At 38.0% G+C, this 27,800-nt stretch overlaps 1 protein-coding gene across 9 annotated transcripts in view; it reads right to left on the bottom strand.

Annotated features, from left to right (window-relative positions):
* Positions 1–11,507: 11,507 nt before the first annotated feature.
* APC (APC regulator of WNT signaling pathway) overlaps positions 11,508–27,800 on the bottom strand; it is a 102,715-nt gene continuing 86,422 nt past the window's right edge. For all 9 annotated transcript variants that reach the window (XM_054809540.1, XM_054809536.1, XM_054809544.1 and 6 more), the window contains 7 exons: positions 26,740–27,118; positions 25,456–25,551; positions 24,400–24,539; positions 23,029–23,106; positions 20,294–20,410; positions 19,395–19,609; positions 11,508–18,970 (listed from right to left, as the gene is read on the bottom strand). In XM_054809540.1, the coding sequence (XP_054665515.1) occupies positions 12,400–18,970; positions 19,395–19,609; positions 20,294–20,410; positions 23,029–23,106; positions 24,400–24,539; positions 25,456–25,551; positions 26,740–27,118 (7,596 nt within the window). In that variant the 3' untranslated portion in view covers positions 11,508–12,399. The remainder of the gene's footprint in view (positions 18,971–19,394; positions 19,610–20,293; positions 20,411–23,028; positions 23,107–24,399; positions 24,540–25,455; positions 25,552–26,739; positions 27,119–27,800) is intronic.

The following is a 27,800-nucleotide window of genomic DNA, read 5'->3' as shown; positions in this document are numbered from 1 at the left end:
TGGTCACTCTGAATTCCACAGGGCACATTTTGTGCACTGTTACGCTCACCAGTTAAACTTCATGAAGCAGCTACATACCAGGGCAAAGAACTGAAGGTATTTGTTCAGTATTTATCCATGTTCTTATATTTTTTTCTCCAACAAAGCATCCAGCTCCCCACAATGAACTAGTGAGGAGGGTGCTGAGACCCAGTGCAGCAGAGTGGTGTTCCCAGGGAAGGGAAGGACTGCAAGTGCAGTTCATGAAAACTAGGAAGAGTTGAGTTATGGAGAAGCTTCAAAAAGAATCAGTGTGGCATTTGGCACCCACTAATGAGTTATTTGGACTATTCAGTCTTTTGAATGATGGGCAGTTTTGTTGTCTTTTGTCTTTGCTCTCATTATGTCAGGAGTGAATACACTGTACAAAGTACTACAGAAAAGAAACATGAACAGTACGACTGTGTGGCCTCAGCAGTAGCAGCTTTTGAAAATGCAACTGCAGCTGTCCGGTAGCAAGGCAGCGATTTGGCAGTGCCTCACAAACATGACTCAACAAGCTCCTCAGCTAAAAAAAAAAAAAAAGAAAAGAAAAAGTTATGTAAACGAGGTGTGTCAAGTTACAAAGGAAGCTTTTGATGCAATAGTTGTCCAGCGCTAAAGACAGATTTTTGGAGGGTGATCTCCTGATTACCATCAAGCTAGCAGATACAGAGTTAAGTGTACCTCTCTAAGAGGTAATCTATTACAAATGATTACTTTGACATTTTTTATTGCTTAATGACAAAATGTTCTCATCTTGTTAATGGATTTCCTATGTTGTTCTTTTTTTGCATAGTGTTTTTCTTTTCAATCTCCATTGCATACACACACTCATTAAAAGAGTCTATTGAATGATTTTCTGTTGAGATCCTCACTACCTAAAAAGTGTTAGAGCTGCCGTTACCTCAGGAGTTGTTGTCCTGTTGTCCATGTTTTCAATGCTTAATCTGTGCATCAGGCACAGTGGCAGAAGCTTGTTCTGTCAGCCGTTGTCCCCTGCATTCAGCAAGGCAGAGGTAGGCTGTAGGGGAGGGAAGGAGGGAGGCAGGCAGGTCAGCAGCCTTTGTAGCCTTGGCCTACAAGCATTTCACCTGCATGCCCCCTGCATGGTAAGTGGATCCCATGCTGGTGGGGTTGTGCTTCCCAAACACTGGACTGTCATCCCTGTCCCTGAGACTGGGGAGAAGAAGGTCCTAAAGCTAAAAAAGGCTTCAACAACGGTTTACGCCACTTAATCCTCCAGGACTGTACATACAATGTGAACTGTGGACAGATTAGATTTCATTATATTCATTGTGTCTTCATGCAGGCATGCAGCATACACGGCATACTTATGATCTGACCATTGCATGAAACATGGTCATCACTAAACCATGTTACAAATCAAGCTTATTCCCGTTTGGTTGTGTCAAATAATATGCATAGCCCTTTCCTTTTGGGACACGTAGATTTGAACTCATCAAAAGGGTATAAACATACATCTTCCTCTGAAGGACAGAGCTCTAGCAGAGTTTAAATCAAAGAACAATCTAATGCTTTTAGGAAAAAATGCTAAGAAATATTTATTTAGTATTACCACAGCTTCATATACAATTAAATAAAAAAATAGGCTAAAATGTAGTGAACAAATACTAAAATTTACTTTTTCACTTTTTTTTTCCCTTGGATTTCCGCAATGTTTTTAGTTTCTTAGTTACTTTGTAAAGCAATTTCTGGTGCATAATAGGCTATCATTGGACATCACTTTAAGAAACACTGCTCTGACATTACGTTAAAGAAGGCACTGAACACAGCTGCAGTTTATGAATGGCACAGTTCCATCGTTACATATTAAGACTGATCTCAGTCAGTCCACTTAGTTCAGGACACTGAATTAAGATTTTGTGTGTTTGTTTAATGTTGTTGTATTTGACAATTGCATGTTATTGCATGTTATGTTTTTCCCCTTGAATTCATACTGCTTTTTAATACCAACATATTAGATTAATGCTTTCTCTTTTAAAACAACATTTAAACCTACTGTAACAGAACAAAAGCTACATAGCCTGTAACAGTATTTGTGGAGATGACAAAAATTATTCTTCACATCTTTTTCAGATGGAAAAATAATTTAAAAATTGTTGGAAATGGAGTTTCAAATCAGATCATGTGGCATACATGACTGACCACAAGAAGGGAGGCACGTCTTCTTTTCTACAGATGGTATTATTACATACCAATCACCTTTATTGGTGCTAGAATTCACAATATCTTGAAATTAGCATGTCTAAAATGAAGTACTGGGTACAAACATGTCAATTTAATCCCCATCATCACTGTAGAATAACTTCATTGAGTATATGGCATCCAGTCACTGCATTTGTTCTAGTGCCATAAGAAATACATTTCAAACTTGAATTCTGCGTATTTCTAGCCTGAGGAATTTGGAGACAGAAGTAGGTCACAAAACACACTAGCTCAGGCACGTTGTAGCTGCATGTGCTTCTCAAATATCTGCTGTCCTTAACCTAGAAATTGAATGATGAAGCAATCAAAGCCTGACAGCTTTTAAATACTTTAAAACAGTATGAAGAGAAGGTAGAATTTCTGGTGAGGATAGGACTCATGTACGTCTGCAGCAAAATTTCAAGATGGCAAATAATGCCTTTGGTTAGTAGCAGGGATACTGCTCTCTGAAAGCTATGTATAACTTGGTGAGGTTATTCCATTTGCTGTAACTGCAGTGGAAGGGGAAGTGGCAGGGAATGAGCACTGCACTACAAGCATTTCAAGCATATACTGCATACACTGTCAGCAGCAAGTCAGGTGTCCTTAGTCAGACTATTTTTACTGTTAAGCATGTCTGGGAAAGAAAAATAGGGGGAAAAAACCCCACCCAACACCAAACCACAAACAAAAAAACCCCAACAAACAAAACAACCCAGCAGCAAGAGCCCTGTACAATTGTGAAACAGAAATTCAAAGCGGTTATGATACGGGCTGGTACATTTCACCTGGGATAAATGCAGATGCCCTAAATAGAAGTGGGAGCCCAAGAGAATGTACATGGTTTGAGGTGACACAGTTTTTCTGTGTTTTACTGGAAGTGTTGTGTATAGATGCCAGCTTATTCAGACCTAGTTTACATGTTCAGTTTTCTCTAACCTGATGTTACTCTGCATAGTCTAATCATGCCAGAAATTCTGGAGGAGGTGTATTTTCAGCTAGACTGGTGGACCAGCTCCATAGTGTACTGCAGATAAAATGCAGCACAAAGAAAGGGGCTGTAAAGTGAAATCTTGGTTGGTTCAATAGATATTGAAGGGTCAAGCTGAGAAGCATTTTCTCAACAATCTTTATAAGCAAGGACTCCCAAAATAGCTTTTTAAATATAATAAAGGGGCTGGGTAAAAAAGAGAAATTGTTCAAAATGGAAACATACTTCATGAAATACAGTTCTTAAGGTGGAAGTAATAGAAAGGTGTGAACTAGGTCTCTCCAACAGAGAACTTTAAACAGCATAGAGAAGAGAGAAATTAATGCTGTCCATTTAGTTTCATAAAACTGGTATTTACTTACCATGAAACCTCAATGTGCAGAATTAACCATACCATTCTTGGTATACGCCACTTTTAAAAGACTGTATACAGCATTTTCCCAAAAGAAATGGTTATTTTAAATCCATAGACTACCCCAGTTCTTTCAGACTTAATAATCCAAAATCCTGTCTTTTACCTAAGTGTTTTCTGAAGAGGCACTAACTCATGCCAATCCTACAGAGACAACAGCTACACAACTTTATTAACCAGCAGAACCATCTTGGGGATGTTCATGACTTTTTAGGGCACATGGGATGTTCTAAAGCCACCTTAGGCTTGCTTGTTTCAGTCCGTGTAAGTGCTGTACCACAAGACCAGCTGACAATCACAAAGCAGCCTTGAAAGTCGTCCTGACTTGTATGCTGTTCAAAACTAAGTCTTTTGGATTATGTCACCTAGACCCAAGCCCTGACTTACATGAATTGATTTAGAAAGTACAGCAGACATATATATACAGTATTTCACTAAGATACAGGGGAGCCTGTCAGGCAGCACATTGCCAAGACTATCCAAATCCCTATTTAGCTGGCAACAGGAGAACTGGCAAAGTGCAAATAGAAAAATGGGCATTTCTACCCATCTCTCATTCCTTCATATTTGCAAAGACTATGTCTCTTAAGCATAGACCTCAGTTTTGCATCCATTCTTTGCTCTTCTGTTTTACCCTTGTAGAACAACTGACAGCTGTGTAAAGTCACAGCTGTGTACAGTCAGTTTATAAGATCAAAAGGAACCATCCATCCCCTGTGTGTGACACAAAATACAATATTTGCACTGAATTCATAGCTTTCACTTAAGCTAGGGGATTTCTGTTTGTAAGAATTCCAAATGACCTAAAACTCTTAAAAGCATCGAATAATCCATCACAGTTGTTGAACTGCTCGATTGTAGTAAGAAAAAAAGAAGATGCCAACTCCTTTTCATCACGCAATGGAATAATAATATTAAAAAATGGGAATTTTCTACCATTCATATTATGGCTTAATTTTTACATCTACCTTCTTGCTCTTCCTTAGCTACTTCCACTCTAAATGTGTGCCATCACAGACCTTACCAATAATCTAGGTAAGATGCACAAGCAATTCTGAACTCTGTGTTACCGTGTATCCAGACTGCCTTTTCCCTGCCTGCACCAAACTATACGTTTTTTGTGCAGAGGATTGTTAGAAGAAAGGACAGAATTAGACATAATCTACCTGCATTTTATTAAGTATAATCACTCAAAATCTTGTTTTCACCATCTCTATTGACTTTAAACTGCAGGTGATAATACTAATGCTTTTTCTTTATTCTGAATAAAAATGTTTACATAATTAGCAAGGGAATTTAATTTTCTGCTTATAAATCAAGACTTCAGTGCATCCTTCTCTAGAACACTTCAAAAATAAGGTACCAGCTAATCAGTCCTGAAATTAGAACTCATCTTCTCAACTATGAACAGAGCACTACAAATATTAGAAAGCAAAGGATATTAGTAACTCAGCAACAGTGACTTTTTTTTTCGTTTAAGTGCTTCTAACTATGTCAAAGCCTACAGTGAATGTAAGAGTGCAAAATACCATGCATATATAAATACATGTTTGTATGTGTGAGTTGGGAATTAATCAGTCTGGTTTTGGCTGGGACAGAGTTACTTCTCTTCCTAGCAGCTGGTGTAGTGCTGTGTCTTGGATTTAGGATGAGAATAATGTTGATAATACACTGATGTTTTCAGTTGTTGCCAAGCAGTCACGGACTTTTCAGCTTCTCATACTGCCCTGCCAACGAGAAGGTGGGGGGCACCCAAGAAGCTGGGAGGGGACACAGCCAGGACAGCTGACCCCAGGTGGCCACAGGGATACTCCATACCATGCAACATCATATTCAGCATATAACTGGGGGGTGGGCCAGGAGACAGCATGGCTCAGGAACTAGCTCAGCATCAGCTTTGGGTAGTCAGCCATTGTGCTGTGCATCACTTGTTTTGTATATTTCTATTATTATTATTATTCTCTTTCTTTTCTGCCCTATTGAAATGTCTTTATCTCAACCTATGAGTTTTACTTCCCCGCCCCCCCCCATCCTTTTCAATTTGCTCCCTCATCCCATGGGGTGGGGTGTGAGGGCACTGAGCAAAGGGCCCTGTGGTTGTTTGAGCTGCCGGCCGGGTTAAACCATGACACTCCCTTAATAGTCTCTAATCAGGGCCTAAAGAATGCATTCATTATGGAAAAGAAAGACTTTGGAATTAACTGAGTGTTTGCTGTGCTTATGACTCACAATGAAATAAACCTTCCTGTGAACTTCTTGTAAGTAACAGAGAGATTATGGAATTGCACTGTATTGGAACTACGTTTTGTTTTGTGCAGTTTGTTCTAAAAAGAAACATGGAAGAGAATAGAGAGTTCTGCCGGTGAACCACGTCTCTGAACTTTTTTCCACTGCTTGTTTATCTGAAATGTGACTGCCACCAAAATGAAACTGCATGGGTTTTTAGAGCATTTGTTCTGATACACTGAATCATTGCTGAAGTGTCTTAACAGCAACTTCCTTTTAAAATTAAATCATAGTTCTAATACAGCAGCCAGACACCTAACTTTCAGTAGTAGCCAAGAAAACAATTCCACTCCAACAAGGTGCAATCAGGAGGAAATTTTATATAACACTGCAAGTAATAAATAAATTATGCATAGCAAGACTAAATTCAGAATTAGTATACTGTGAAACAAAATACATTAGAATAGTTGAAGAAAGAATTAATTACAGAGTTAGAATATAAACAGTAATGCATCTCAGGCAGAAGCAAACAACAAAACTGAAGGAAGATAATTGTGGGCTGAGTTTGTTCAAGAGAAACAACATTTACAGGTGGGAAAATGCATCCGATCTCAGAGAATGACAATTTAATTACTTGCAGAGAACCAGCACAAGCATTATGCATGTTAAATCCCACCAGAAAGTAGGGCATTAGAGATACTGTTAGTATGTACAGCTTTAGGTCTGGACAGAAGTGCGTTTTACTGAGTGAACAAGCTCCCTCTACATCTTCCTGATACCCTAATTGCGATTCCACAGCCACTCAAGCAAAGGATGCTTTCACAAACAGCAAAATTAAAATAATTTCCTTAAATCTTGAAGTGGCAGAAATTCATAAATATGTAAGCCTGTAACTATGTGGAAATTTCCTAAGAAAGGTTATTTGCAAAACTATCCTAGGGAGGCATTATCCAGTCTTAGAGCAAGTAAACAGCACATCTGGTAAACTGAAAGTTGACAGCAGAAATCCTATGTATTAACTATGTAGTTTATATGCATCCTGGCATCACAAATTCATTGAAACCTACTTTAACTATTGTTGTGAACTCTTAAGCTCTTCAGCACCACACCAAATTCCCTTGCACACAACACGTAACCAATTAACTTACCATTCTGACTAAAAACTCAACCTCAACTACATTAACACTCTCTTTCAACACATTTACAGATACGATCTATTATTCTGCATATAGGAGACCATGAAGCAGGAATATTTCTGTATGTGATTTGAAACGAAAATAAAGTGTGGGCATCCCTTCTGGTTATACTTAAAAGTGCAAAGGAGATGGCTGTGGAACCAGAGAGTGAATACATTTGGGTAATTTGGTATTAAGAAGGTTTAAGCATGTGGAGGAAACCATGCTTCATATTAACTGACACTTCACTTTTGATTTGCAGCTTCATCCAAATCACACATCGCATCAAGAACAAAGCTGTCAGGTGGATGAGACTTTGCAAGGCATTACAGTACATATATGAAGTTACATTAAGGTGGAAGTCTACATGTGACTGTTAGCAACACTCCTATGGCTGTTAGTATTATTTAATGAAAGCTAGATGAGAAAAAACAGTTTGGAAGGCATCTAGTAACAAGACAGTAGAAGAGCTTGTAAATGTCCACCTAAACATTTTCCAGATCATCTCTACTAGTACTTCCCTACTTCATTAGCAAGGGGGTGCGTTCTCTCCCTCTTTGAGCCTCTTCCAGAAAACTACTAGTTGCAATAAATCTTTTTACTGGAAGGATTTACTGCATTTAATTTAATATTGCAAATTTTAAAAATTGTCACCTAGAAGTTTACCCATGGTAAAAAAATTTGGTCTTTGGGTATTTTTGAAGAAGAAATATTTATTTTCACCAAGCACAAACTACAGACTGATGTAATACTTCTGAAGTTAGTTATCAGAATTTCCAGGGTGAAGGACTTACCCAAACATGATGTATTTAAATGCAAATCACTAGGGGTCATTAGGCAGAAGTTCAGAGTGAACAATAGTCAAGAGTAAAAAAAAACCCAACTTCCATTTGCTTTTGCTCTCTCAGAAGAGTCTGAAACAGGTCAACAGGTCTGAAACTTGGCACATCAGCTTAAAATTGCCTGTAATGGCTTGATCCAACCCACTGACCACCTATAAATGAAACTATCCCAACCGCTTTCTACCAGCCGAAGCTGTTTATTTTCCTTTCTGCTGGCTCAGGTGGCACTTGTCCAACTCTGCACTGAGCAAATTCCGTGTACTAGATGCAGCACTAATCCTATGCCTGCCATCAGCTCTGCTAGGTAAGAGGTGAGCTGGTCCACTGAAGAGTCAGATGAGTGCCAGGATTCACAGCCAGGAGCATGGATGGGACAAGAAAACTTCTTTCAACAGTGCATGCTATTGATTCTAGAAATAATACAGATCTTTATTCTTAAGAATGAAGAAGCTAATACTTGGTAATCTCAGTTTCTCTTAAGGGGGATGGACAGTTAGAAGTACTCCAAAGAGACCACCAAAGAATTCAGCTGTCAGATTATCAGACAAAAGTTTTGCAGTTTCATGGTCTACTGGTATACTTTCAAAATAAAACCTCATTAACTCGTGGACAAAATGTTATCTCCTGTGCAGTTCATGCAGTTTACTGGCGAAGATAAGAAAGAACATCCCTAGGACAATATGGCTGAGAGTCTCCCAAAATTGTCCCTTTTCTTTCCCTCCCCCTTCACCCAAGACAGAGCAACTCAATTCCAAAGCCATTGAAGATACTGGACAAAGTCCATGCTGAAGAATACTATGGCTTACCAAAGTTTATAGCATGAACTATATCTGTATTCTGCAGCCAAATCCTGCTTGAAACAATATTCCAATCTCATCAGGAAATCCTGGCAAGGTTTTCAATTTTTAAGTTGTCCTCTGACACAGTTTTGAGAATTATCTTTAAGCTTTCAGGGGAAAATATTCTGATAGAGAACTGCACATGAAAAATAGAAACAGATTAGTTCCCCTTTAAAGTTTGCAATATTTAGTCAGAAAAGCTTTCACAGAAATTGAGCAATAACCTTAACTGTGGCACACTGCAAGAAACTAAAATGAATGTACATTCTAAAAAGTGAACTAATTAGAATTTGTGGGGAGGTCACACTTCTGTTTTTCACATCAAGAGGACAAAGCTGTAAGTCAGTCTGAAATGAGCTTTCTGAGTGTATTTTCAGTATAAACTGATTTTTAAGTACAAGTTTGATATGTTCTGGATATGGTAAGCTAATTCAAGGACAACTAAAGGTCTGAGCACATGTCACAAAAGTTCTACCAAAATCTGTAGGAAGAAAAGCAGTGCATGCCAGAAGAACAGTAAAATGAGTCTTTGTTTCCTTAGCTCCTTGCTTTTTCTTTGTTTTGCCTTGACATAATGTCCTCTCACCTGCTATGGCAACTTCATAAAAATAAAACCAAGGAACAAGAGCAGATCTTTAGCAGCATAAATAAAATCTGACTATCATGAATCTAGACAACATCATTAACAAAATCCAAGACCAAATATACTTATTGCAGCCATTTTTCTTTTTTTTTTTTTTTTTTTTTGAGCTTATATTTCTGGGATCTGTTTTTATAGTTAAGCCTAGAATATAACTTTGTATCCTCATCACCAACATAAATCAACCATCATGGATGTCTTTAAATATTCTAAAAGGCTCTCAGTGGATACTAAGTATTTTAGATAAAGAAACAGAGAAATGTAGACCTGGGGGATTTCAAAAGATCACCTAAGCCCACCTCTGCACACAGGCAATATGAAATACAGTGTAGTCCATCCCTATGAGATGCTTCATAAACCTCTTCTTAAAACTTCTATAATGGAAATGTAACAACTCCCATGGGAAGCATATTTTAGCGTATCACTACTCTTATAGTTGGAAAGTTTCTCTCACTTGTCTTTGCTACAAATATAGGTTACTTATCAGGATATTAAGAGAAACTTCCCAATTATAATGATCATGAAGTACCTCCAAGACTATCTAGGGAAGCCACTACAATTTTCAAAGACATTCTGGTGTTTTGATACACATACAATTATTGTTTCACATCATCATCTTCTGATTCCCTCGGTTATAAAACTGAAATCAGAATTTACTGAGATTGAGTTTACCTTTAAATTCTTAAATTGACAGGACACAGATGTAAAGTTGGTGTTAAACAACTATCTTGGATTATGCGGTATATCTTCGTATTAGTAGTTAAAAGCCCAGCACAAAAAAAGTATCACACCATTTATAAGAAAAGTGGTCTTGCATTTTAAACTCAAGGACGGAGTTCTGTATTCAAGTCCAATAGAAAGTCCTGACTTCGAACACTTCACATAATCTGTCTCTATTTCATAATCTGTCTCTATTTAATCTTTGAAATGACACTAATATTCATATTAAAAGTTTTCTGAAGATACTATACGTAAAATATTTCAAATGCTAACACAAGGAGTGCTGCTTGTTAACAGATTCACCAGATGACACAGAAACATGGCATATTTCTAAGCAAATTTGACAGGAAGCAAAGAACAAAAGAGCAAATAAGATACCATTTCTGCCAAACAGGTATTTTTGGTATTGGCTTTTAACTTTATCTAAATTCACTTCTGTCTGCTGATAGTATCTCAATTCTGTTCATAAACAGTGCATGTCTTATGGTGAATTCACCATAAAAATGGATTCATTTCAGTATCAGATGAAGTACAAAAGCCACAGATGTGATACACTCTGCAACTTTGTTAAAGCTACCATAAAGGTAAATTGCTCTATTTCAGGACTTCCTGAAATCAGGGCATTTTGAATCCTGAATATCAATTATTTAGAATGCTAATTTGAGAACAGTCCAGTTGAGATACAACAAAATTGACATACTGTTTCATGGTTTGTTCAATCATGCACAGAATGGTTCATGTTCTATTCTCTCATGTTTCTACTTTAAACCAATTCTCATCTAAATTCAGACTGTATTTATATTTTTGAAGCACAAATCTGTCTTTTCAGCATTCTTCTAGCATAAACCATATTTGCATCAAAAAGGCTTGAGGCAGCAAACGTCCTGGTTTGTGTATAAAATTGTTTTTCTACTAGGATAACAGATTTCTTGCTGCCATGTGATTATTGTGATATTTTCCCCTTCATAATTTTTAAAAAATAAATTTAAAAAAATGCACAAAGACTACAAATAGAATTCAGATTTCATCTTATAGTCACTATTTCACATTCTACATTATTTCCCCCAATTAAAAAAAAAATCTTTTGTTTTACAAATATTATTTTTATACATACAATATTGTTTCAGGCTTGCAGTCATGGAAACAATTATACTGCTTGGCTACTGGAAATACCCTGCCTTTAGCCTTGTTATGCACCTGAGATGTGTGAAACTGCCTCAATTACAAATATATTACAGAAGACCTAGGGCCTGATCCTGCAATGTTATAGGCATCCTACAACAGCCATTTGTCAGTGATAAGGAAGAACAAATATTGGAGGTGCAAGATTCTGCTGGATCAGGCCTTAAGTGTAAGTGCATTATACAACACATTATATGGTGACATCTCAAAATAAAATACTGTATTTTTATGTAATGCAGAAGTAACACACACAATTTACATATAGTAATAATTTATTCTGAAATGTTCATTTTAGTCTCTGTTGAGACATCAGCCATGTCTCATTAATAAAGAGCAGCCATCTCACCTCAAATACCAGAATATACAACAAGTTACAGCATAGCAAAAAAATTCTACCTACTTTAAGATAAAATCTAATTCTGGTAAAATAATTTTGTTCAAGGTTTTACAGTTACACAGTTTTCTTTTTTTTTTTTTCAGAGCACAAAGAAAGTGTAAATTATTACACCGTTAACTATCTATGCACATTATGTGACCACAGAAATGTTAATCATTACTTCAGAAAATGAACCATCAGTTCCATTCATGCAGAAAAGCAGGCTGGGAAAGCTTGTTCAGCAGAAACCATATTACTGTGAATTTCACAGCCACATGATTAATTATTGGGTTAGATGGACTCACAAATACTAAAACTGAGTATACTTTTTTGCATAAATAATACCAATTCTTCCCTGATGTAGTTTAGTTAGTCTGTAACCTAGAAATGATTGATAAAACAATTTGACTGTATCACCTCTATCTGCAATGTTCCATGACTCTTATGACAAGCAGTATTTAACGGATTATGGGATGGGATGCTAATTAAATACATGTCAAACATACTGTACAAATATACTTGCATTAGCAATTTTATTCCAAACTGTCAATCAGGTATTCCTCCAAAATACTACCAGTGAAGACAAAGTATACTATCAAATATGGCTTCCAGAACAAGGACCCTCTAACAAGAATCAAACCTATTTACAACAAATAAAACCAACAACAACAACAAAAAAATCAATCCCCATTTTTTTAGTTTCATTTGAAACAAAATTTCTAAATAGCTGCTGTATATAATACATCAGTTTTATTTAATTTTTGTTGCACTTAAACAGAAGTTACCAGGTAAGAGCCAGAGTGACGTTTAGGACTCTGACTTCCACTGGAGTCTGGATTTTCAGACTTGGAGTCACGTTTCTTCGTGCTGTTATTTACTGGTGTTGGTATTTGCGATGGCCGAGCAGAACTATTGTCCACACTACTCTTCCTGCGGCTTGGATTGTAGTTGAAAGGAGTCACCCTTGCTGCAACAGCACCAATGGGGGAGCTATGTTTGCTTGAGCTACTGGAACTGAATGGTGTACGCTCACTTACAGTACTTTCATTATTTTCTGGTGCAGGAACAGGATTATTCTGCAGAGGCTTTGTTTCAGTGCCTTTCTTGTCTGGACTGTCCATCTGAAAGAAAGAGTTCAGACGGTTTTCTAAACCAACGGTACGAACAGGAACACCTCCATTCCCTGGGGTTTGTTTTTCTTGCATCTCTTTAGAATCTTTACCATTCACACCCCCTTTCTCTGAAACAGTGTCAATAACAGGAGGAGTATTTCCAGTTGGGGACCTTCCAGATCGAGGATTGTTAATTGGGCAGTCCTCTATCCTCACCCACACGTCCTCTGTCTTAGAGACAGCTGGTGCCATCTGATAGATGAGGGTTTTGGTATCGGAGCCATTAGTGGCACCTGAGGAAGAATGCTGAGGATCATTCATTATCTGAGGAATTTCATTTTCTTTTATTTTTCTCCAAGTACCTTTTGCTGGTGCTTGGCTTTCTTTACTTTGCTTGTGTCCAGAAAGAGAACTTCCATGTTGCTTTTCATCTTCACTTTTTGCCTTTTCACTGGATTCTGAAGAAGCTGACAGAATTGAGGAGGAACTTCCAGTTCTTCGCCAAGTGCTTACACGAGGAAGTGACGAGGAATGCTTACTATTCTCACGCTTCCATGTTCCTGATCTATTGACTGGCAATCTAGATGGACTCTCAGAATGCGAACGAGCTATATCATGACGTTTTGCTGGTCTCCCATCATATTCTACAGAAGGGCTCAGATTAGGGGGTAATTTTCGCCAACCACTAGTCTGGGCAGTTGAATGTGTGGACAAAGACATATCAGGAAGAGATGGACTTAAAACTGGGGTCTGTAGTTGGGACCTTGTGGGAGAATCTGGCCTGGAAGGAGACAAAGATTCAAATGAAGCCGACTCTTCTAATTTCCGTCTCAGAGTTGGGCTCGGAGTTTCTTTAATAAAAGTTGACTGACGAACGAGAACAGGTCTCTCGGATCTGTCAGATTCACTTCCACTAGATTTTGTGGATGACATTCTGGATAGGTCAGTCTTTTTGTTTGATCCGCCACTGCTGAAAGCTTGGTTTAACCCTTTTGAAGCAGACTCACTTCGTGGAATGCTACTGGTACTCTTAGGTAAGGCAGTTTGCTTCGTAAGGTTTTGCTGGCTCATCTGCCTGCCTGGTGATGTATATGACATTCTACCTGAACTTGAAGATTTTGTTGAGGCTGTGCTAGGAGATGATGTCCTTGGCAACTGAGATAGTTTGTTGGGAGGACTTATACCATTTCTTCCTGGGGAAATAGAGTTTCGGCCGGGAGATTGCAGAGGCCTACTTAATGGCTGCTGTTGAGGTCTAGAAGGAGTGGAGTCTCTAGATCCTGATCTAGAAGGTCCTTTACTTGATCCACTCTGGTTCAGCCCTGATGGTTGCCTAGTTACAGGAGCTGGCTCAGGTTTCACTGATGACTTGACTCCTCTTGGAGAACTAGTCAAACTTTGGCCTTCACTGGGACTCTTGGAGTTCGTGTTTTTGAGCGGGGGACCTTTTTTGGAAACAGGACTAGTACTTGAAGAACTATTTCGAACTCCTGGAATATGGATCATTGTCCTACCACGTGAAATCGAAGGCACACTTGTCTGTTGTGGTTGCTTCAACTGGCTTGAAACTTCTGAATTGGAGCGAGCTTTTCCTGTAATTATACTTTTATACACTTTCTTCCCTCCTTTGATTCCCCTACTTTCAGATTCTACTTTTTTAGACTCCAGGGTACTCTTCTCTCCTGGCTTAAGAATTCTTGGACCTTTACTACTAGTGAAAGGTTTTTCTTCTTGGTCTGGGGTAAGATGAAATGGTGACCCTAGAGAAATACCAGATTTTAATGAAAGGATAGAATCAGAGTCTGATGAAGCTTGTCTAGACAGCGATGCAGCAGCTGCAGCTTGATGCAAGCTACTAACTATAGAATTTGCACCTTCTTGTATAGCTTTCCAATCAAAGTTCTCTGAATCAGGTGAGAAACCATGTTCTGAATCCGGCCTCTGTATGTCTCTCAAATCCAGTGTTAAATCTTCTGCCAATATACCACCTGTATTTCTGGAATTATTTTTTTCACTTTCACTCTTTATTCTTGAGGGTCTTTTCTTTTTAGGCATAGCAGAACTAATGCATTCCTGCAAAAGATCATCTTCTGAGTCAATACTAAGAGAACTCAGAGAGCTGTTTCTAGAGAAACATACAGGAGTATCTTCAACATGAAATGATTTAGGTGCATAACCAGAAGTCTGTGGTCTGTTTGATTCCATCTGTGACTCAGGAGCCTCAGTATGTTTTGCAGGTTCCCCTTCTTTGTTGTTATTGTTTTCCTGATCAATATCACTGAGGGAACTGAGAGATGAATTGCGAGAAAAACAAACAGGTGTGTTTTCAATAGCAAAATTCTGCATTTTCTCATCTGTAGCTGCTCCTCTGTCTGGAACTTCTTTAGCTGACTGAGAGAAAGTTTTAGGCTGGCTTCTGCCTGTTGGGTGTTTTTGACAAACTTGTGTCCTGTTACTTGGTTGCTGATTTGAAGATTGTTCTGGGTTAGTGCAGTCTTTAGTTTCTGTTTCCTTTGCTTCTTTTCCTTTTCTTAATTCTGCCTTCTCCCTTGAAAGGTCAACATCATCATCATCAAAATCTAAAGAGCTTAGGGAATCATTCCGTGAAAAACAATAAGGAGTTCCCTCAATAGGTGTGTAATGATGAGGGGAATCAAATGCAAAGCTTCCTCTTACACGCTCTTCATTATTTGGCAATTTGTCATTAAAATCTCTTGAATTATTTTTAAGATTCTGTTTCTTTGCATCCCTGTTCTCTGGATAGCTTCTTTCATTATTAATATTGCTTTTAGGCTCTGTGTTTTTTCTCATACGTGCTCTGTACTCATTATTTTGGGGAACAGGCTTTACTGGTGATGTTGGTTTCTTCTTCTCACCTTCTGGCTGGTTTTTATTGCTTAGAGATGAAGATGCTTGTTGAATTTGATCCATTATCTTCTTCACTCTGAAAGGCTTATGACTTTTTCCTTTTGGCATAGCTGAGTTAATGCACTCTGCCAGAATATCACCCTCTTCTGTTTTGTCATCATCCAGGCTTGAGGGAGTCACAGTTGCACTTTTTGCTCTCTGAGAGTCATCGGTACTTCTACCTTCTGTAGGAATGGTGTCTCGCTTTGCAAATTCCCCTGACTCTGCTCCCGTACCCACGCTGCCAACATTGGCCAACTCACTTGGGGGCGATTCTATTGTGAGATCACTCAGAGATGTAGCTGTTGAAAAATTTATTGGTGTACCCTCAACACAATATACCCGTGGCATATCATCTCCTGGTGTAAAACTCACATGCTTTTGGGATTGCAGTCTGCTTTGTGAAGGCAAAAGTTTGTAAACAGGCAACTGGCTGGGCTTTCTGGCTACAGGAGGAGGTATTTTTGGAGCAGATGCTTGAGAAGGCTTTTTGGCTTTACGTGAAGACTTCGTTGGCATTGCAGAAATAATACATGCTTCCAGTATTTCAATATCATCATCATCATCAGAATCATCCAGAATGTCTTTTTCTGCTTCAGTAGGCTTCTCCGCTTTCTTCTCTTGGTTATCCTTTGTATCATCTGACTGTTCAGGTTCTGCTTCATTTCCTTGTTCATTTTCATGAACTGGAGGCATTATTCTTAACTCTACATCTTTCTGTATAAACGGCTCATCAAGACTCAGAGCACTCAGACTAGAAGAACAAGAAAACCCATCCGGTGTGCTTTCTGTGGCAAAGTGTAATAGTGTATCAGCATCTGGCAGCACCTGAACTCTTTGAACAGCTGCATTTACAGCTGCCTGTCTAGGACCAGCCTCTCTCTTTTCTGCACTAGGTACTTTACTTTTAGCTACATCTCTTTTTACTTGAACTCCTTGAGCAGGGGGTGGTGTTTTACTTCTGCTTGGAGGCATTGTTTGTCCCGGGCTGTCTGGTAGGTCACTGGGACTTATAATACCACTTACCATGCCACTGCAAGGCTCACTTTGAACTGAACTAGCAATTGAACGGCTTTCAAAACTATCCAGGGAACTTACAGAAGTACATCTGCTGAACATGAGTGGTGTTTCCTGCACATAATGTTCTGGTGGGCTTTTAGGAGTCTGTGCACCACTCTTTGAGGGAGATTTGGCACCTGAAGAAAATTCAACAGCTTTATGTCTAGAGGAATCAGAAGGAGACAAACTAGAAGTTTGAAGTCTACTGGATTTTGTTCTGATGTGTTGCGATGTTGATGTGATTTCACTTACTGTACCTTCGGTAGATAAAGCCCCACTGTTTTCCTTTAGTTCTGCTATCTGTAGTGTGTTACTTGCATCTGTCACACGTGTGGATTGATCACGCCCTATTTCATCTTCAGCTGATGACAAAGATGACAAAGAACTACACCTTGAAAAACATATTGGGGTATCTTCCACACAGTAAGTTTGTATAGTTTCCTGATTAATAGAGGGAGTTTTACAGGAGGCAGTCTTTTGCGCATGACCACCTCTGCTCTGTGCAGAATTTGGGTGAAGCTGATTCTGTCTCTTTGAACCAGCTGAGGGCGCTGATGTGTTCCCACTGCTTGAGGAAATATGGTCAGTTTTAGTGCTTTGCACTGAAGAAGTCTTTGAAAAAGTAAAAGATGGCTTCTGAGAAGGAGGAGGAACTTCTGTTGAGTATTTTAAACTATAATCAATAGGCTGATCCACATGATGTTCCTCTTCATTGTACTTTATGCTGTAATTAGTTGGTCTGTCTTCCTCTTCATGTTGTTCCTCCTCAGAGTAACGTTCACTATAGTTGGTTGGCTTATCATCATCATAATCATCAACCTGGCACAAGGACTGGTTTACTTTTTGATTAATTCCAAGAGTTGAACCTACTCTGTTCTGATCTGAACCACTGGATCCTCTTGATCTAAAAGAGGAAACACACTCTTGCTGTCCAAAAGGTGACTGATATTTCATGTGTTTATCGTCTCCACTTTCAGTGTACACAGGGTAGGTTGCATTTTGACTCCTTGACTGCCTCTGTTCATTTTGTTTCATTTCATCATCTACTATATGCTTAGGCCTTGCCCATCTTTCATTCTGAGAGGGACTTTGCCTTCCAGAATTTAACTGTTCATCTGAGTATTTAAGACTATAATTAATAGGAGTGTCTAGCTCTCCATCATTGTCATCCATATGATTTGCACTATGAATCTTATGTGCCAAGTCAGCTGGATATTGACCATAACTACAAAATTTACTTTCATCATCTTCAGAGTAAGACTCAATGGAAGGCTTCATTTGGCCTCTTTTACCATAGCCATCACTGCTGCTGACGCTATTTAAGCTATCATTTGAAGATCTCTTGTATTCCATTTTTGTATAAGGTACAGGACATGTCCTGTTTGAATTCTCAGATTTAGGAAAGTAGGTATTTGAGTGAGTATGGGCAGTGGCTGATCTCCTTGGGGCGTTTCTGTCTTCTGTCAAACAGTGCATTTCAGAAGAGGAACCAGAACTTCTGTCTTCTTGTGGAATATGCATGCTTGTTACTTCATCCATAACTTTGGCGATCTGAGCTGCAGCAGTAGAAATCTGCATTCCAATTCTCTTAGAGGAGTTGCCAGTATTCTCTGCAGCTGGATGATAGGTATTTAAACCTACTGTTCGATCCCTGTCAAGACTTCTGTCTTTCTCAGATCGAGAATTTTCTAGGTTTCCTCTACTGGAAGAGGAGGAGCCAGGCAATACTGTAGTATTTACATACGGTGAAAGTACAGTCATATTACCAGCATTAAAACTCTCTGATCTGCATACACCATCATCATGCCGACTGGAGTCCAAGACATACTCACTGTACATATTTTGCTTATGTCTCTGCTTATTACGGTGAGATGCTTTTGGACTTAAATTATCAATGTTGTCAAAAGTCTCTGATAAATGCTGAGCATCTAATTCTGCTTCCAGTGCCTTTTGTTTTCTGACATGAAGAGATGGTAAGCTTGATCCTGGAGACATAATGTTGGCATCCTTATATTTTGCAGGCCTGTTTGCCATGAGGTTTCTTAGAGCTGCAGCACTACCCATGGCTATCATTTTGTGTTTTGAGTGAATGAGATTTTTCAGCATGCTGACTGCTCCCATGTCCCACAGCGCCTCCTGATCCTTCGCATTTCGTGCGGAAAGATTCCACAGGGTCCCACATGCATTACTGACTATTGTCAAACTGTGTGACTTCAAGTGTTGTAACAAGGTTTGCAAGCAGCTGTTCTCTCGCAAGATTTGCCTGGTGTTGAGTAATCGAAAATAAACATCAGTAAGTGGCATTTCAAAAGGATAAGGGACAATGCAAAACAAAAACCTACTATGCTAGAAGCAAGTTTTGCCCTTAGAAAGTATAATCGTGAATTATCCAGTGCAAATTTATCTCATGTTTCATCTAGCTTTCATCTGAACGCTAATCAAATCCCATTACAAATATGGATAGTTAGCTTTTAGTACAATTAATCATTAACAGCCAGCAGGTGTTAATCTGTCTGCATATTCCTATTATGTAAATGAAATACCTGCCTTATCAAATCCATTAAAAATTAACTGTACTTAATTACTACACTTAATACATGCATTCATAGTAAGACTCAGTCATAGGAACCGTCTACTAAATATATATGTGGAACTGCTAAAGATTTTTTCTGAAAAAATATACCCACCTATGGTCCTCATTTGTAGCAATTAAGCTAGAAACATTTCTTAATATTCCTCCTCCACTTTCTATGATGGCTAAAGTGTTTGTTTGGCTCCGGTAAGTCAGTGTGCCAACTAGAAATGCAAGAGCACCATCAACAGCACATATATCAGCTTTGTTCTCAGTACAGTGTGCTGACAAATTCCATAAGGCACTCAGAACACTTTTTAGCGTGGATTCCTAGGAAAGTAACAAAATGACAGGATTAGAGGTTTTCAACTGCTGATCACAAGCTCTCAGAAATACATACATTAGCTTCAAGGAGTTTTATATATATATATGTATATATATTCCAATTTCTGCTTTCTGGGCTAGTAAGCTAGATGCAGGCAGCAGTGCACACGTAAATAGTTTTGTTTGCATCTTGCCTTCCTTCAGCTATGGATTTGGTATTGCTTGCTCCAAAGTTTTCAGAAATATGTGCTGCAATACTTGTTAGCTGCCATAATGGTAAAAATGGCTTGAAGACTAACTGGGAGGGGAATCTGGGACCTGGATACCAAAAATATATCTAGAAAATTACGGAAGTGGTAGTTATCTATTCATGAATTCAAAAGAGGTTTTACTAAATTGCAAAATTATAAAAAAGGCTATTGCAACAGCACAGCTCATAAAACTGAAAAGCAAAAGCTGTCAACCCTCATAAATAATATTACAGAAGTACTAGTAATTTTGAGATGTCATTGCTACATTGTGGTCTGCTGCCATGTTAACGCTAAGCAGCTCCCTTCTTCAAAGCAAGTTACCCAGAACACCCCAAATATTTGACCAACTGCTTTTATCAAAAAGGAAAACAATATTAGTGGTTTGTGTAAAGTAAATGCAATCTCTCAAACACTTATCTCAATCATATATGCAGGATACCTTCTTAACTTCTAAAGCACATTCCATCAATGCTTTCACACTTCCAACTTCTCTTAGAGTCTTTTTACTGTTTACATCTGCCCGCCAGGACAAGTTCCTCAACACACTTGCAATGACCTGCAAAATGTGAAAGAAAAACAATGTATCTCAATACAGCTAGTTCTTTAGGAGGCTATCAGACTTTCCTCCTGGATTTCTAGAATACGATGGATTAATTAACAGTGGTCACGTTCAGCTACTGCACTGACCCTGTGTTAAAATCTGCTTTTTGTTGTGTTGTCTGCTAGACTGTTCTAAGATTTAAGTATGAAGTTTGATCAAAGGTACTGGCTTCTGTGTGTGGGTATCTAAATCAAAGATTTGAAATTGGGTTCCCTACTTTACACACTGGTTAAAAAACTGGTCCAAAAATTCAGATTTGTGCTTTACTCTGATGTCTGCACTAAACTTACATCACCTCAGGAGAGATTTAGATCACCCTTTTCTTCCTGTAAAATAGAACAATAACACTTGTCTGTCTCTCAGATGGCATGATTACTTTGATTTATGCTTATAAAGCTCTTTAAAGTCTTTTCAAAATACACCATCCCATTTACAATCAGAATAGCTATGTATAGAAGATGAGCAGCCATTCAGCCTATGTCCTCGGCAGCAGGTAGACGGAGATGAGACTGTCAGTACAGTGGACAGTCGCTACATATTAAACTCCATCCATATTAAACTCCATCCATTTACAGACTGCAGTAACCATGTATATCCCTCATGAAATAGATTTGATAGAAAACTTTTACCTATGGATGTTCTCATTGTCACAGAAGTGCCTAAGCTTGTTAGATTATGCAAGGAATGCTCCCCTGCTCACACCCACAAGGGAGCCCAGGGAGGCAGCGGCAGACGGAGGAGCCAGCAATACCCTGCCCTGGCTGCTCTCAGGCCCACCACAGGAGCCAGCAGCCTGTCAGAGACCCAGCTCAAGGTGCCCAGAGGGGCCCAAAGGCAGGTGGGGGCTCAGAGGAGGGGACACCCTGTCCAGGCTCTCCCAGGAGACCCGCAGCCCCTCGGCCAGGCTGACACCCATTCAGGGAAGTCAGTGGGAGCAGCTCTCTGCACCTTTTGGGCTGAGGCGGGTCAGTCCAGAAGTCCTGGGCTAGGTACGTGGGATACTTTGTGGGATCCAGGGGAACAGCATTCTGGGGTTGTAAAAGACATGTTATGGGATAGGAGGACCCAAAGGGTCCAAAGGCAGGAGTAAGGATGGATCTAGGTGGTTCAGGGAGGTACAAGCATGGGAAGATAGAGGGATAGGGGACAGAAGAGCACAGCTGCATGGCAGATAAGCTCGTCTGGCCATGCCCTTTGCCCGATGAGCACAGTCTGTCCCATATTCTTATTAAATCCCATTTCTAACTTTTCCTGACTGAGGGACTTCCTGCTCTGTGCGTGCGCATGTGTATGGGGGTTTACATGCCAAGTGGCTGGAGAGCCACCATGGCTCAGAGGGCCCGTGTGTCCGTGACTTCCTTGTCAACAACACTAAATATACTTAATATCTGCCCTAATACCAAATGAGAGAGCTTGCCCAATAACCTCTATTGTAATTCTAATTATTTTCTCAATTCTAACTAGCTAGCTTCTCCTCTAGGGGAGAAAATTATTTGTGAAGAGTGTTTTAAGAGATACAGTAAATTTTATGTAAAATTGTTGTCTTATCTGATGATTCACTCAAAGTGCAAGGAAAGCAGGTTTTTCCTTTCCAAAAGCTGTTCCAGTTTGTTTACAGTAGATATTCATTAGAATGGATTATAATTTAGTATTTAATAACTGTAAACAAGTTCCATATCAATGAAGAACATTTCTGTGCTCTCAACTCTCAGGATCACTCTAAGCACTTCCTAAAGACTTTATTTTCAGGTCATTTTCTTTATACAGCAGGAGCCCTTGGAAGAGACACGCAGGTGTCACACCAAACGCTTTGTTCATACTTAGAAAGCTTCTTTGGGAGCTGCTAGTGTTAAAAGTAGTTATGTATGTACTAAGAGAACAACGTTGTCAAGTCAAATGCAGATTCTCTTTCAAAATACAGCTTCCTCTGCTACTATTCCCCTATTATTTAACTGCTGCAACTGAAGAAGGAACCACAAAACTGTATCAACCCTCTGGGTAATCCCACTCCACTGGCATCATCACTAGTAAACTAAACTAGAGTATCTAAGGTTGATCAAGCTTATCCTTAAAACTGGACTTCCACTAAGAGATAAGGGTCATAAAAGTGAGTTCTACAGCCTGTGTGTTACATGTCCTTTAGTGAAAAAACAGAATATGATCCACAGGTAAGTATTTTTACAAGAAGAAAGCTGTATTTCATAATTTGTGGAATGAGTACAGGTACAAACTTTGCATCAAAATTAAAGCAGACAAGACAAAATAAGAACATTTACAAAAAAACCCCAAAACCTGACTAACCTGACTGGGATGAATGAAACATATTTCAAAGTCAGAGCATAATTAAAAAAAAGACATGTCTGTCTGTGGACAGCACACTAGAAACTTCATGAAGATGACAGAATTCACGTATAAAAGTAACCGGTGGCGAGGCTAAATGAGTAGAAGGAAGGTAAATATTAGGAAAGGTTAGCAGAAATACAATATTTTAATACAATGCAATAAAATTCATGGGATGCAAAGTCATAGAAATGTTCAAGCTAAAGAAATATTTAATCTCAAAAAGACATTACCTGCTGTAAGTCTTCGCTTTCAGATTTCAGTTGGGCCACAAGAGCTCTCATGCAGCCCTTCATAGAACATAATGTAGCCTGTTAAGAATCAGAAGAAAAAAGAAAATGAATGGTTTTAAATGACAGGTTAGGTGGCTTGGTTCTGCACAATGTTGTGATATTTTAAGCTAATCATATCTGAAGTTCACTAAAAGGTTAGTAAAATAAGTTATCGACAATAAATAGCTGGTTTACAACTACTGAAAAGTTAAACATAGCTATCAGTTTCTATTCTGGACAATACGTAAGTGGTAAAATTGTGCTAAATTTTGTATTTTTTACAACAGGTCCAGGACTTGATTTGCAACATTGCTACCTTAGAAGCCTTCTTTACTATGCCCCAGATAAATATCACCTGTGAGCTGGCAATGTGTTGTTACCTGCTGTCTATTAGGTCTCACAATCATATTTTTTTCTTTGAAATAAACATAGTATGAAAAATAATATGAATATTCAAAACTGACACAAATATATCAACATTTCTGCCATTTGAAAAACAACTTTTTAAGAATACAATAGCAATTGAAAAACTGTAAGGCTTATATTGGAAATTGTTTGTGACAAAGTGCAATCAAAAATTATTCAAAATCAAAGTATGTATTAAAACTGTACTACTCATCAGCTGGACAGCATGTACATTTACATCGCTGAGTAGTTTAGTTCATGCTATAAACCCAGTATCTGCAGCCCTGTAGTGGTTACTGATTTCATGATGTAAAGAGCCAATATTTTGTGAAGCAATTCATTTGCAGCACGGATTTATGCCTTAGTCTTGTCTAAAAATTGGAACAAAAAGCAAGTTATATGAAGCCTGTTATTTCCATTCACTCCTGAAATGTCTTCCTCTAGAGTAGAAAGATAGAAGTCTTCTCAGTATGAAGTTATTTTAAGATCCACAGCTTGGCAAACTTTGGGGCAAGAAATTATCAAAGCTTTCTATCTTTTGAAAGCAAGATTCTTGTCAGAAATCAGGGAACCTATTTTCTCTTATAATTTTGATGGAGTGACACTATGAGCTAATATGCTCCAAGTATTTAAAAGCAAGCTCCAGCCTGAAGAGGTTTGCAAAATCTCATCAGACAGTAATACTACTGTTAAATAACTAAAAACTTTACAAAATTTGACTCAATTAGCAGTTTTTGTTCTACATTCTCAGAAACATCAGTTTGTGGTGCTCTCTGTCAGGAACAGGATGGAATGACTGAGGTATTTTGAACTTCTCTCTTGAGCTCAAACTCAATATTCTATCCTGGAGACTTTTAACACCTGTCTTGAAAACTACAAACATAGCTATGAATTGAAATTACTGTATATTTTAAATTCTGCTCTCACCTTGTTTGCCACATCTCCAAAAGTCAAGTTTGTCAGAGCCATTCCAGCGTACCTCCTTAAGGTAACGCTATAGTGATCATTTGTAAGTCCATACATTTCACAATCCACTTGCAACAGTTCAGCAATGGCCTGCAAACCTCCTTTAAAAACAAATAAGAAAAATAAATAATATCTGTAGTCTAATACCACAAGTACGGTACATATATAGCAAGGAACAAATTGCATTTATATGTACAGGACAAATGTCAAACATCCGAAAATCAGAAAGCTCAGAAAGGTAAATAAATTGTTAAATACTGACTCTGGATCTTGAATCCTGCGCTGAGTAGAAGCTGAAAGGTACAATAGCATGACACTGAGATTTCAGGAGAAAATGGGAACAGGAAATGAGAAAGTAAGAAGCACACTCATCTTGTAATTCCACCCAGTCAAAATCATGTTTGACCAATGAACTCACAATAGTTACATAGAAAGCCATTTAGCAGATCTGAAAATTACTGGTTTAATTATTATCACTGAATATTATTTTCTGAGAAAAATACATAGAATATTTTCATTGATAATGAAAAGTGGCAAATTAAGGAAAACTGCATGCATAGAATTTACTGTGTATGGACTAAAAAAATCAGGCTGTTAAAACACTCATGACAAAACCAACTCATGACAAAAAAAACCCCAACCAAACAACAAACCACCAAACACCAAACAACCAAAAAACAAACTAACAAAAAAATGTCCATGCCAGAAAGTAGCTTCCATTTTAAGTCCAATACTTCTAAAATTGCAAATATTTCCATAATAATAACTTTTCAAAAATTCACAATTAATGCCAGAAAAAAAAAAAAGAGTAACTGACATAGTAATTTATGCACTCGGACATGGTCTGGTTAATTTAAACTGCATTCATCACTTAGAGGGTAACACCTGACACAAATGAAGTGATGATCAGTTTAAACTAGTAATGAAAAAAGCCATATATGCAGTGAGGTACACAAGGAGTATCAGCGTTTCCAGCAAACTTCTCAAAGGAAGTCAGAAAAATACGTTGGGTCTTACCAAGCTCATTCATTGCATGCCTGTGTTCTTCATCAAATGAAAGTTTCATCAAAACACACACTGCAGGGCAGATTTGGTGATCCACTGGAGCAGGCACTGATGCAGAAATAGGTAACAATTAGTAATTCCTAGGTGATTTTGTCTAGAATTTCCAAAGCAAATCTAATCTTAAGATAAATCTATTGCAGTTTCGTTCAGGGTTTGTCTCTTCCCAGTAATCCAAGAACAGACAATTAGTTAAGAATATTACTAACGAATGTGCGTACTAGAAACATATTTGATGCTAAAAAAGAAATCAGGGAGAATGATGAATGTATGTATTAAGAAAGAAATATTACTTCCAGTACAAAAAAATTATCTTACTACTTTTAAAAATTAATAATCTTAGTGAAAAGGTTAAATGTTCTGGTGGCATTAAATAACACGCCACCCAATGTGAAGCTGTTTCTTTGGGTGTTATGTCCTTATGAATGGTTAATTAAACCCTTTACTTCATAACCAAGATGTTTTTAAGCTCATAATTTTGTGAGCTAGATTCTGGCTAATGCACAAATAGTATTGGTACATCATCTTCAGAGCCCCACTCCTGCTAAATGGCTCTTGCGGTAAAGCCCAACACCCATGACGCAGCCCACTGATTTCAGCAGTACTTCTGTACAGACACCTACAAGTCTGTATTTACAAAATACCCTCAATTCCAAAAAGCAGCTAACCAATCCAGAAGGTTAAATCTTTTTTCTAACTGTTTCCTGAGGAAACTCCTATTCACTTACATTGTCACTTCTCTTGTATTTTAATACTGAACTACTTCTTAAATATAATAGTATAAATAACAGTTCATATTATATTGAATAGACTGAGATTATTTAATGTGTGCTGTCTGTCCCTCTCCTAAATGAAATATACTATTTCCTGAATACATCCGCATGAAAAGCAATTTGGTTTTATTTATTTAGATATGCTTCATTATCCATTAAAACATAAACTAGAATTAGTACACAGTCAATATTAATTTACAAAATTGGTACTAATACTAGAATTATTATCTTGAAGGCAAACCAAGGTCTATGATTTAAATAACAAGTTTACAAATAGGGTATCATATCTGTTTTTTCCTAATATTACCTCAACTTTAAAAAAAAAATAAAATACACACACACACACACACACACAAAAGAAAACTCAGATATGTTCCACCAGAAGTCAGATTAAAGTAGTACTTTCTGTAAATTCACTGTTTTCAATATATCCTTGAAACATTTTTATATGGCTTGCAGAACCTACTTGGGTTTTTGTCTTGGTCCATGCCTTGTTCATGCGCTTCCTGCCATTCCCAACATGTTTCACAGTAAGCACGGATCTGCTCCAAGAGATGGAGCACGCGGATTTCCCGTCTGCCTCGCTTATCATCAGGCTGGGAGTGAATGATGTTATGCAGTGCTGCGCTGGCTCTGGCACGGGCCTCTTTACTACCACGAGAGTTTCCTAACAAGACAGAGTCTTTATCGTTGCCATGTAAAAGCTGGATGAGGAGAGGAAGACATCCAGATTGACGCATGGCTATGCAGCTGTCTTGGGAGCTAGACATAGCTAGCAATGTTCTTGACATGTCATCTTTATCATGAGTACCAAGCATTGATAATAATGAATACACCATTTCCACCTGCAGGTCAAATGATTTTAAAAATACAATTACATTTAAAAAATACACATTCATTTAAAATTAAATTTGAATGGTACACATGAGCAAAAAAACGTGTTTAATGGTGCAAAAAATCATGCTATTTAGAAATAAGTAAGTACTATTACCACTTCAGTATTCATAATCTTAATAAATTTCACTTAGTGGTTAAACAGCTAGAAGAGGTGGGTGGTAGCTGTATGTAACTGTATTAATCTACAAGACCAATGGCAAAGACTTCTAAATTTCCATTGTACAAAAAGGTTAAATAAGCATACTAATGAACATGTTTCAGTTTGAGAAATCTAAAATACATTTAAAATTAATTCTATGTCCAAAAATATGCTCTGTATGAATCACACTTTCATGTAAAGATGCTCTTCAGTGAAAAACTGAAGTTATATGGCATTAAATACAATTATTCTAGACAAAGGATAAGAATGATTATATGAATTTTTAACTTACATTGTGCTAAAAAAATCTGACATGCATATATATTATAATTTTCCTTTAAAACTATTTCAAATTAATCTTTTTGTTATTATGACTGATTTGCATATGGTCAAGATTATTCACAGCAAATGCAAAACTCAAGAGTTAAATTAACACTTTTTCAAGTTTACAGGTATAAAACCAGTAAAGCAAACAAATGCTCATTTAATAT

Source organism: Grus americana, chromosome Z, assembly GCF_028858705.1.
Source record: "Grus americana isolate bGruAme1 chromosome Z, bGruAme1.mat, whole genome shotgun sequence".
Lineage (NCBI taxonomy): Eukaryota > Metazoa > Chordata > Aves > Gruiformes > Gruidae > Grus > Grus americana.
This window is presented reverse-complemented; position numbering and strand designations above follow the sequence as displayed.